The sequence below is a fragment of the Canis aureus genome, chromosome 5 (assembly GCF_053574225.1).
Source record: "Canis aureus isolate CA01 chromosome 5, VMU_Caureus_v.1.0, whole genome shotgun sequence".
NCBI lineage: Eukaryota > Metazoa > Chordata > Mammalia > Carnivora > Canidae > Canis > Canis aureus.
In genome coordinates, this window is record NC_135615.1 from 1,621,448 (window position 1) to 1,632,584 (window position 11,137).

At 40.2% G+C, this 11,137-nt stretch overlaps 1 protein-coding gene across 4 annotated transcripts in view; it reads right to left on the reverse strand.

The window, feature by feature from the left end:
• The window catches only part of NRP1 (neuropilin 1), a 137,397-nt gene extending 126,501 nt beyond the window's left edge, over positions 1 to 10,896 (reverse strand). For 2 of the 4 annotated variants that reach the window (XM_077896552.1, XM_077896549.1), the window contains exons 1-2: positions 10,317 to 10,895; positions 6,685 to 6,859 (exon numbers count right to left, since the gene is read on the reverse strand). In XM_077896552.1, coding sequence (XP_077752678.1) covers positions 6,685 to 6,859; positions 10,317 to 10,395 — 254 coding nt within the window. In that variant the 5' untranslated portion in view covers positions 10,396 to 10,895. Of the gene's footprint in view, positions 1 to 6,684; positions 6,860 to 10,316 lie in introns of all 4 variants that reach the window. The other 2 variants (XM_077896551.1, XM_077896550.1) reach the window with 2 other exon arrangements.
• Between the last annotated feature and the right edge of the window lie 241 nt (positions 10,897 to 11,137).

An 11,137-nucleotide genomic window follows, 5' to 3' on the forward strand; every position in this document is an offset into this window, starting at 1 on the left:
AAATCTGCTTGGAAATGCCACGCACATGTTGATTCAATTTGATAAGATTTCAACTAACCTTCTCTTTTAGCTTCTCATAAAGGTTGCTTCTTTCAAATTACAGAAAAGCCTAACACATAACAACCTTGTAATACTGAAAATTCATTATGAGCAAATGTGATTGCTTACAGTAAAAAATAATAAAGAACATTAATTTTATTAAACACATGGAGTTTTGTTCAAATTAAATCAGTGCTAATAGGGAAAAAAATGAAAGGAAGAAAGTAGATAATTATCTGCCTGAGTAGTAACCAAGGATGCTGCAGGTGGTAACAACAACATTGGCCAGCAGTTGTTCTAAGAAGGGTTTATTCTTATCCACTCAAAAGTTTTTTAATTGAATTGAGCCTGGTGGTGATGCTTCTCACACTGCTTGTGTTGGGAAGTTACTTGAGATGAAAACCAACAATGAAAAACTAAAAAATAAAGTAAGGGAAGATTTTTCTGTATTTGCCTTACATTGAAAGCAAGCTCTAGTTGAAAATTTTGTGCATATTTTAACATACCCATAGTATATGTAAAAAACACAAGATATTTCTACAGAAATCAAGGAAAAACATTAGAATACACTTCAGTATGACTGTTCTTCTGTTTTTTGTTTTTTGTTTTTAAGAAAGGGAACAGTATGCATTGTTCTATCTCTATTCCAAAGAGTTTTACCACATTCAAAGGATTGTGCCTACAGATTTCTAAGACTATAGTTTCATTTTGAAATTTATAAGAATGGAATCATACAAGTTAGAACAGTAGTCATCCTTGAAGCCAAAGGCTACCTGAACATAAGCGGGATTCCTTTTTTTTTTTTTAAGATTCTATTTATTTATGAGAGACAGAGAGAGAGAGGCAGAGACATAGGCAGAGGGGATTCTTCGTAGGAAGCTGGAAACGTTTACTCTGGATTGGTTGGTTATGTGGTTGTGCTCACCTTGCAAAATTTTATCCAACTTTACACTGTGTGTTTTTTTCTACATGCATATTGTGCTTTAATTAACAGTACACATACTTCTATATTTAATACAGAAAATGGAGAAATATTTTGGCTTCAAATCCTCATTGTTTTCCATAAAACAAAGACTTTGTTTTGGTCTAAGAGATACTCGAACATATAAGACTGGGACTAGAGAAAGGCACTTGCCTCAGATACAAAAAGCCAAATATTCACCAATCAAGGTAAATAATATTTTAACGCAGCATTTAAAACAAATCAGAATGGATGAAAAAAACCCATGCTGAGCAAAGTAAAAAGAGAAAGGTTCGAAACGAAAAATAGTACTCAGGGAAACCAAAAACGGAAATTACATTCCCCAAGTTGCTAATAAATGACCAAGTGACCACTGCATCATTAAATCTGTGGAAATGATCAGATCTGGGAAACTAATGGAAGATTAGTTTTCGTTCAGTGAGTTTATACTCTATGAAAATAAATGAAATGACCAGTGTTTCAAATTTGTAATAACTTCGGTAATTTTAAAGGTAGCATTTAAGAAACGATGTGCGATTTATTCCAACAAAATTCTAAAACTTTGTGATTTATTCCAACAAAACTCCAAAACTTGAATATCATCTCTTTTTGGTTAAAATTTCCTTGCAATTAAACTTCATATGAAGTTACAAAAGTGAAATCTCCCTTTGATTGCATTCGATGAGGAAAAAAAATACCTATTTTTGGTTACACTAAGAAGGGATTACACATCTAAGTCATAGAAAAGCATCTGAGCCACATTAGCCTGAGTCTTGGTGAAATCCTACAAAACAGCATTGACAATTCAGGCACTGAATTGTCAGGAACGGGTAAGCAAGAAGACCACTACTGAGCTTTCTCCCTCCAGTACTACCACCTTTTTAGACTCTTTCTGGAGCTCCACCATTCATTTTCTTAATGTTTTTAACCCAATGTCTGTGAGATTTTTATTGCTCCCCAGATGAGGACATCTGATCTGAATGTAATCACACACCTCTTTGCTCAGCAGTATTTGTCACAACCCATTATAAATTATCATGCTGATAGTTTGCATTGCTGGGAAATGGGAAAAGTTCCATAAATTCTAACTACTGTATCAATGACATTCTTGTTTATTATGCAGATATAAAGTTTTATGAGATTCAAGATGTCTGCTTTACCACCAAAGAAACTATCGTTGAGTAAGATCTAACCAGTTCAATGTAAATGCAGAAAACCATTTACAGTGCACAATGAACATTGCTTTCTGAAAAACACTCAAAAGGTTGCTTTTTTTCTTTCTTTTCTGCTTGTAACTGTGCTTTGACACTTCACAAGCCTGGAGGATTTTGCTGGTGCATTCTCTCCACATCTTTTTCCTCCTTCAGAACATTCTCCAGCCACCTTTTATCAACATAACAATAAAACCAGACGATATTTCTACACATCCTCACACAATGTTAGCCCACAGATAGATCTTCTACTGCTTGATTGATTGATTGATATCATGCTTTGTTCAATAAAAGAATTCAGGGAGTTATAATACTATGTTTTTGGTGTCTATTTGTCAAGAAACCGGACTCATAATAGGCCCTGAAACATAGATTGCTGTATTTTTTAAATTATCAGGCACAACCTGAAAATTCATTTTCCCTAAGGAAATAATGCCCCTTGATATTCACTCTAAAAACTTTTTGTAATGTTAGGTTCATAGCTTATACTGAGTCCTTGGTGCTCTTCACATGAAAGGTTGTAACTGTGTACATTTTATTGTATTGTTAAAACTATGAAATAGTTTTTAATTATAAATAAACAATATGAATTTAAATAAAAATATTTTTCCTACCAGAATTCGTCTATTTAATTACTTATCCATTCCTACACCGTACAAAAACATTTGTTTACTGGGGTTTTAAGGATGTTTCTTTCTTTTTTTTTTTAAGATTTTATTTATTTATTCATGAGAGACACACACACAGAGAGGCAGAGACATGGCAGAGGGAGAAGCAGGCTTCATGTAGGAAGCCCGATGTGGAACGCAATCTTGGGACTCCAGGATCACGTCCTGGGCTAAAGGCAGACACTCAACCGCTGAGCCACCCAGGTGTCCCTTAAGGATGTTTCTCAAGCAAATGTACTAAGGAATCGATTTCTTAAGCTTTGACATGGTGGAAGTTGACTGTACAAATACTAGACAGTTTCAAGAGAAATTGCTAGGTATATTTTATGTGAATCATCCCATTATTGGATCTATATTTTTAGTTTGGCATAAATTTATTTCATATTTCTGAATGTTCTAACCACCACCAAGTTGTTAGAGATATCATAATAATGATGATAACTTCTTTTGAGGGAAGCTTTCAACTTTTCAAAGGGCTTTCATATCTACTACTCTATTTTATTTTACTAATAACCTAATGACAAGGGTAAAGCAAGCACTTTTTATTGCTATTAGACGTATAATGTAGCTGAAACCAGGAGAGATATTAAATATCTCAAATAAGACAATCAGCTTGATCTCAACAGGAATGATAACTAAAAGCTTGTGAGCTAGTTGAATGTGGTACACTGTATCTAATTTTGCATTAGCTCAAATTCCTTTTTTGAAAGTAGCCCAATATAATTTTTTTAAAAAGGCACCCCCCCAAAAAAAACAAACCCACTAAAATAAAAGAAAAATCTAAAAACATAAAACTATGCTTTTGCACATTCAGTGTAAAATTCTGAAGTCTATGAATTTGTTCTTCCAAGGGTTATCAGTATTTTCTATTTTTTGTAGGAAATTTTAATTTTAAATTAAAGCTGTGGATTCTTCTTGCAGCCTTCACAAAAGATTGTAGGAATTATGCCACATTTGTAGAATGTCAACTGCAACCTTCAACAGTGACCAGGCCAAGGCTGGAAAGACTGGGAAAGCAATGTCTCCGGTTGCTCTTCCTCTATCATTTTTGGAGTTTTCACTGATAAAAAACAATCAGGTGGCAACACTTCCAAACAGGGCAGGAAGATATTTTCTATGCCCTAATCTCCATTGACTTCATCAGGTTAAATCTATCAGCCTTTTAAGGCTGGCCAGGAGATGGCACCTTTACAGAGAACAAAGTGTCAGTTACTACAGTTAAGAAACCACTTCACTCTGTCACCTTAAAAAAGTCTCACCAGCAGAATGACAGAAACAATCCTCTGAACCATGTCAGTTTCTTGAAAACCATGCTGATATCACTAAAATGGTCTCTTCCTATAAATAAGAATTACCCTTTGTCTTGTCATTTCTAAAAAGGAAAACTGCAAGGTACCTGGGTGGCTCAGCCAGTTAAGCACTGGACTGGAGATTTCTGTCTGGGTCATGATCACAGGATCCTGGGATTGGGCCCCACCTCACACTCCACCTGGAGTCAGCTTGGGATGCTCTCTCTCCACCTCTGTCCCCACCCTGCCCTGCCCCCTCACCCATGAACGCTTGCTTGCTCTCTCTCTCAAATAAATGAAGTTTAAAAAAAAAAAAAAAAGACCTCAAAATGTTAAAAAAAAAAAAGGAAAACTGAGAAATGTCCAATGCCACTATACTCTACCTCATATCACGATACACAAATAGTTATTGAAGACTTCCCGTGTGCCAGACACCGTTCTAAGCACTTAACACACATTAATTCCCTGGACTGGCTTCCCATTCATACACTTCTACTCTGGTTATGTGCTGGAGCTGGCTTGCACCAGCTCACAAGAACCCATCACACATGTTTCTTGAGGAGTACACAAGTACACAAATCTGTGTACAGTGACATCACATGGATATTTTGAAACTGGTCATGGTGGGAACATTTACACTACAGAAATGGGTAAAGATTAGGAATGAGGACTTGACCCATCTCCTTCTAAGATCCAGTCATTCAACATTGACCAGCACACCACTGCCAGTGACTACTGATTATTGTGATTTTTTTAAAGCTATTATATTATACACAGACATGGTCATGACACTCAGATCAGGATTTAGCATACATGAGTTTACTGAAATGTAATGGCACCTTATTTTGGTGAATAATATTATTACTTGAGTATGTTTAATGTTGGGTTTCTTAAAAACATCTCAGAGCAGTTTAAGTATTGTCAAAAAGCAAAATAAAATAAAATAAAATAAACAAATCTCTAGGTTGTCTAGGTGATTGACATTGTAAAGCCACCATAACAGAATATCGGCAAAAACAACAACAAAAGTCCCTGTTTCCTAGCAGTCACTGGAACACTATTCATGGTAACTTTCATACAAGATTAAGAAGTCAATAAAATGCCCTGAAGCACTGAACAAGGATTAAATTGGAATCGGCATAATTTTATTACACTGTAGTGTATGCTGATCATTTGGAAATTGATCAATGAATGTATGCTAATTCTCTAGGCACCAGAATGTTGAATTAATCAGATGACCTCATTTCCTTCCCATGAAACTAGTTTTATCTCACCAACTTAACATTTTGTTAAGGACCTCCTACAGGTGGGAATATTTTCATATTATTCTGTTCTTCCCTATAAAGGCTATGTGTTTGCAAATAGGACCTTTTTAATCATGAATATGCCTGCACAATAATGTCTATGTCCAATCGAAATTGTAGCCTATAATTATATTAAACTGACCCATTTTAAAATTTGGGAAAACATATCAGTCCCTGAGAAACACTTGTGAATTGAGATTTGAGTAGATTGTTTTCCTTTGCTAAAACTATTTCTATGTCCAAACTTCATTAAAGATAGATATTCAGGTTCAAGTGTCTGGAGAATATATCATGTGCAGGCTGGCAGAATGGGGTAATGTGGACAAGACAGAGACAGGCGGTGCTGGGTGTCCAGAGAGAAGAGCAAACCTGGACCTGAGTGGACTGCAAACCTGCAAAGTTGAAACACATTTTCCACACCGTGCAAAGCAAAACCTACACAACTAGTTATTTTATATAAAGTGAGGAAACATAATTTAGACTGTCTCTATAGTTAGAATGTTTTCATAATAATGAAATCTGGCATAAATTGATGCTTAGTTACTTAACAATAGAAGGAGTTAGCAAGACTAAAGCAGATGGATGAAATGCCAATTTATATTTGAGTCCCATTGTATACACTGTGAATCAACAATTATTTTTTGCATTTTCCGTAAGAAACTTGCAATCATTAATCTATTGCAAAGCCCCTCATCCAACTTATGCTATATGCCTCATTTTTATTCAATGGCAATTTGCATTTGTCACTTCAAACTCAGTAAGATACAGTACTTAAATCACAAAATGCGTCACAGATTTGTTAAAAAATATCCAACCTCACCATCTGTTGATACTATACATGCTGGTAACCCATAATATTTAATAAAAACTCAAGTGAAAGTGTGGGCTTCTAGTTCTTCCCCTTTTCAGGGAAAAAAAGAAAAATGAAGCACATGTACACATTTCTTAACAAAAGGATTCTGAAACCAAAAGTGGTAACAGGAAGAAGAATATGAGAGATTATATATTTAAGCATAATATTCCTAGTTTGGGGAACTCAGAAATCACTTAACATAATTTAATTTCCATACCATTGACATACGATCTGGCCTAGATTGGAATCCCTTCTGGATCTATTTATACCTCATACTGTACACTCAAGACTTCCCCCCTTAGACATCCATGACCACTAGATGGTGGTGTGGTGCCCTGTTCAAATACTTTCTCACTTACTTGCAGTCTCTGTCCTCCAAATCAAAGTGAGGGTTGAAGTTGATCATAATTCTCTGGTATGGGTCGGGTGCCTGAATCAGCCATTCACATTTTTCACTTGGATGATAAGAATGAGGATAACCAGGAGACGTGAGGTACCCAGGGCTTTCAATTTTTATCGTATCGCCACACTTATCTGTAATAAAAATAACATTTCAGGAAAGCTTTCCCTGACAACCACTTCAGTTTCTAGCTTTATATATAAATTACTGGTTATTATTCCAGAACTTTTTAGGAGGAACCCCAAGAGGTCCCCACAGGTCCTCCAGGGGGCGTTGATGGCAACCCGCCCCCCCCCCCCCCCCCACACACACACACACTCCAAGAAACACTCTTTGATCCTAGGAAGGGTTAGCCCAGAAGAAAAGTAGACTGAGATCTGAGAGGACTCCACCCTTATCCCTCACAAAGTTCCTTCCCAAGAAAAAGGTCTTCTAGCGTTAAAAACATTAAATCCTCTCAATGGATGTTAACATGGTCCCCAGGGAGCTTCTGCTAGACATAATGATCCCCCAAGAAGTGTAATCGCATTAAGTAGCAAGTTCTGAGTGGAAGGTGACTAAAAGGAGCTATTCGACCCTTTGTGTGGCTTTTTGATGATAAGCCTGGTCTATGTCATTGATCAGTAGGGATTGTTATCCAAGACTTGGATTGGCTTAGAGCCAAACCTTTTGTGTTGTTGTTTTATCTGCCCATAAATCTAAGTGATTTTGAGTTATCTCTGCTCTGGAGATCTTGATCAACAGAGAACCAAGTGTATTTGGTGAAGCAGAAATAATTCTGCTCTACTGCTCCAAGTAAAGTTGTTCAGTCTCAGAGACCAGATCAAAGCAACCGGGCAGAAAAAAAAAAAAAAAAAAAAAGCCATACAGTATTAATTCTGATTACCTAGATGTTGGGAAAAACAAAACAAAACAAACCCAAACCCCACCACACTGAGGTCTGGGTATCACATACGGTAAGCCACCATCTCACATTCTGGGAAAGGTGAGCTAGCTAGTTTTGAGCGTTCATTTAAAAAAACTCAAAAGGTGAAGTGGTTCATTGAAAGTCAAATAAACCAGTCACTGGGCTGCTTTATTGTTCAGTGTAGATTCTCATTGTCACTTTTTATTATGGATTTCATGCTGGAGAGTCTCAGCCTGAAATGCTGCCACATTTATTGATGCTTAATTTTAAGCAATAAAAATTTGGTGCATGAACTATGTAAGAGGAATAGGTATGAAAGCAGTGAAATATATAAGCCTATCAATCACAAATTTTCAGTAATGGTATATATAGATTTTAATATTGCATCTAATAGATTCCCTGTGGAAAGAGAATGGCATTCTTTGCTCTCAGCATGAATTTATAAATCTACAGAATTTTATTACAGGAAAACCAGGTCAAATGGAAATGAAAGATGAAGTGCACATCAAAAATGCATAAAGCTACATGCATTACAGAAATCATTTCCCATAAATTAAAAAGAAGACAATATAAATCATATTGTTTTTCTCAATTGCTGGATGTTTCTGACCATGTTTCCTAGACTGGGGGTACCCTTATGCTTGGTTTCCTTTGCCTGGGCTTTTAAAAGCTTAAGGTTTTGCCAAGAAGAAATGTTGCAACTGGAGTTTGGAATCTCAACTAACGATCATACTGGACTCTGTTACGTGATTCCACTGAGGCTCTTCCATTATTTTAAATGTGCAGAAAACTTGGAAAGTGACCCCATCTCATTAAGTCTCCTCCAGCTCTATACAAACATCATGGCAGTGTCTGGCATCCGTTAGAGGAGTGAAATAAAACAGCACTGCTTCCAGTCACTCCACAGAGTCACTTCAGAAGACATTTAGGTGGACTTGGTACCACACCAGAGCTCTTTAATCTGTGACTTCTGAGAAAGTGACAGTGTAATAAGATAATGTGGACTGCTAGACTCCCTGGCTCTGTTAAATCTCTCTAACAGTTGATTAAGAAAGAGCAATTTCTAATGACTCTGGACCATTAGACCTAAATAAGGTTAATGAATTAATTTAGCAGACACTGGTACTGCAAGGAGGTGGACATGGCTTTAAGAGGTCTGCTGTGTTACAGAGGCATTTACTGGCTCTGGTCACTGCAAGCAGAGCAACATGGTTTTAACCAGTCAAGCTCACAGACTGAGGCTCAGGTTCTCAGCATTTTCCAGATTTCTGCTAAGAAAATTTAAAAATGTATTTCATATATATTCACGCACGTTTGTATACATTCATATACACACACATATGTATGTGAAGTTCACTACCTACAGTCTGGAAGCTATTTGCATTAGGTTTCAAATCTATCTTGTGTACATCTCTACTACGGATTTAATCTCTGGAGTTGTAGAGGGCAGAGGCTGGGTTACTATAACTTCTAAAGCCTAACCACTTGACCTCTTTCAATTGGAGGAGAATGTTATTTCATCCCTTGCCAGATCGTACCGAGATGCTACCAACTCAGGTTCATTAATAAATTGAAGTCCACATTCACAGTTGTGTGTGTGTGTGTGTGTGCGCGTGTGTGTGAATGTGTATGTGCACGCGCGCGCTGCCTCCTAAGCGTATCTGTTGGAACACTGCTTGGTAGCTGTTAGGGGAAATCTATTGCTTCAGTCACCAAACCTCCAAAAAGCATATTATAGAGATTAACTTCCATCATAAAGGCATGATTTAAATTCCTCTTGGTATGAACCCCTCCACTTGTGGTCTCTTATTAAAACAATATACCACAGTAAGTAGTGGGTGTTCTTTTCTCCTAATTACTTTGATTGAAATCTAAGCCAGACAAAAGTAAATATTTGATAATTAGTTAATAATTGCTGAAGACTTACTGTTAAGATAATTTCCTACCCTTGCCTTCACCCACTTTAAAGTGTAAGTTAAACATGCCTACAAGCAGATCACGCTTTAAAATACATTATTTAGGTTAAGGGATACTGTTTATAACCTGGTAGCCTCGAGTGGTTTTAAAAGCTAAGTGGAAGCTGCCAGGTTAGGGATTTTCAGAAATCCCGGTGTCTTACACTGTATATATCAGATTCCTTTATTGACAGTGTGTAACTTTCATTCATACTTCAGGCAGATTAGGGGCGATTTGCAAAGGCGAGGGAGGGAGTTCCCACAATCAAAAACCCGCCGTCGGCCGCAGCACCCAGCAGAGGAAGCGGTGTCGAAGAGCTGCAAAAGAGCCAGGAAGTTCTCCCGGTAAAGTGTTCATTAACTTTCCGCAGCCATCAAATTTTTGAGAGGGAGTCTCATCTAATTGCCTTTGGGAGGAAACATTATTGAGATAATTGGTGGTGCTGATCTGAGAAGGCAGGCAGCTCTGCCTTGGAGCCGAGGCAGGGGAAGCCCCGTCACCAGGCCACCAAGTCCAGGAGCGAGGCGGCGGCCTCGGCGTCCGCCTGCCCCGCCGACGGGTCTGGTCTCTCTGTTCCTCTCCCCGGACGACGGTTTCCCGGGCCCGGACGGCGGCGGCCCGCGGGCAGCGCGGGGGCCGGAGCCCGCAGCCCCGCCGGGAGCCCGGGAGCCCGGGAGCCCGGGAGCCCGGGCGCGGCGCCCGCACGCGCGCCTCCGCCCGTCACTTACCGTTGCGGAAAGCGCCGGCCAGGGCGACGGCGACGGCCACGGCCAGCGCGGCGCTCAGCAGCGGCGGCCCCCGCTCCATGCTCCCTCCGCCGGGCCCGGGCGCGCACCCGGGCAGAGGACGCGCGGGCAAGTAGCGCAGGGGCCGATGCACACGCTCCGCCGGCCGCAGCTCCGCCTCGAGCCGCGAAATCCTCGGCCCGGCTCGGAGAGAAGGGAGCAGCGAGGCAGTGCCTGGATCCGAGAGAAACGCTTCTCTTTTTGTGTCTCAAGTCGCCTGCATCCTGTCATTTAGCTCCGGTTTCCTCTCTCTTTTCCCACACTTGTTCCTCTTCCAGGAGCCACTGCCCGGGCCATGTCTCAAAAAAAAAAGGGGGGGGGCCGACGGGGGAGGAGAAGGGAGGTGGGGAAACACACCAAAGCCAATTTCCAGAAAGGAAAAAAAAAAGCTTGTTTCTGGACCGGTTGGAGCCGAGGAGCTGGCGCCCAGGGGAGGTCCGGGGTGTCTGCGCGAAGGAGAGGAGCGAGCAACGGAAAGATGAGCGGGAGACAGGAGTTTCAGCAACTGCACCCCCGCCTCCGCCCCCCCGCCTCCCCCGCCCCTCCTGGAGCCCTTCCCTCGCTTCCGCCCTCCCCCTGCCTCACGGGCTCGCCAATAACTGCCTGACAGGAGACTGGGAGGAACAAGTTTCCCTCCGTGTGCTTTTCCCGTCCTTCTGTCCGTCTCTCCCGGAGGCCCTGAAGGATCCCCGCGGGGAGGGGGCGTTGGGAGCCTGCGCCCGGGGCGCGCGCGTGTGCGCGTGTGTGTGTGTGTGTGTGCGTGT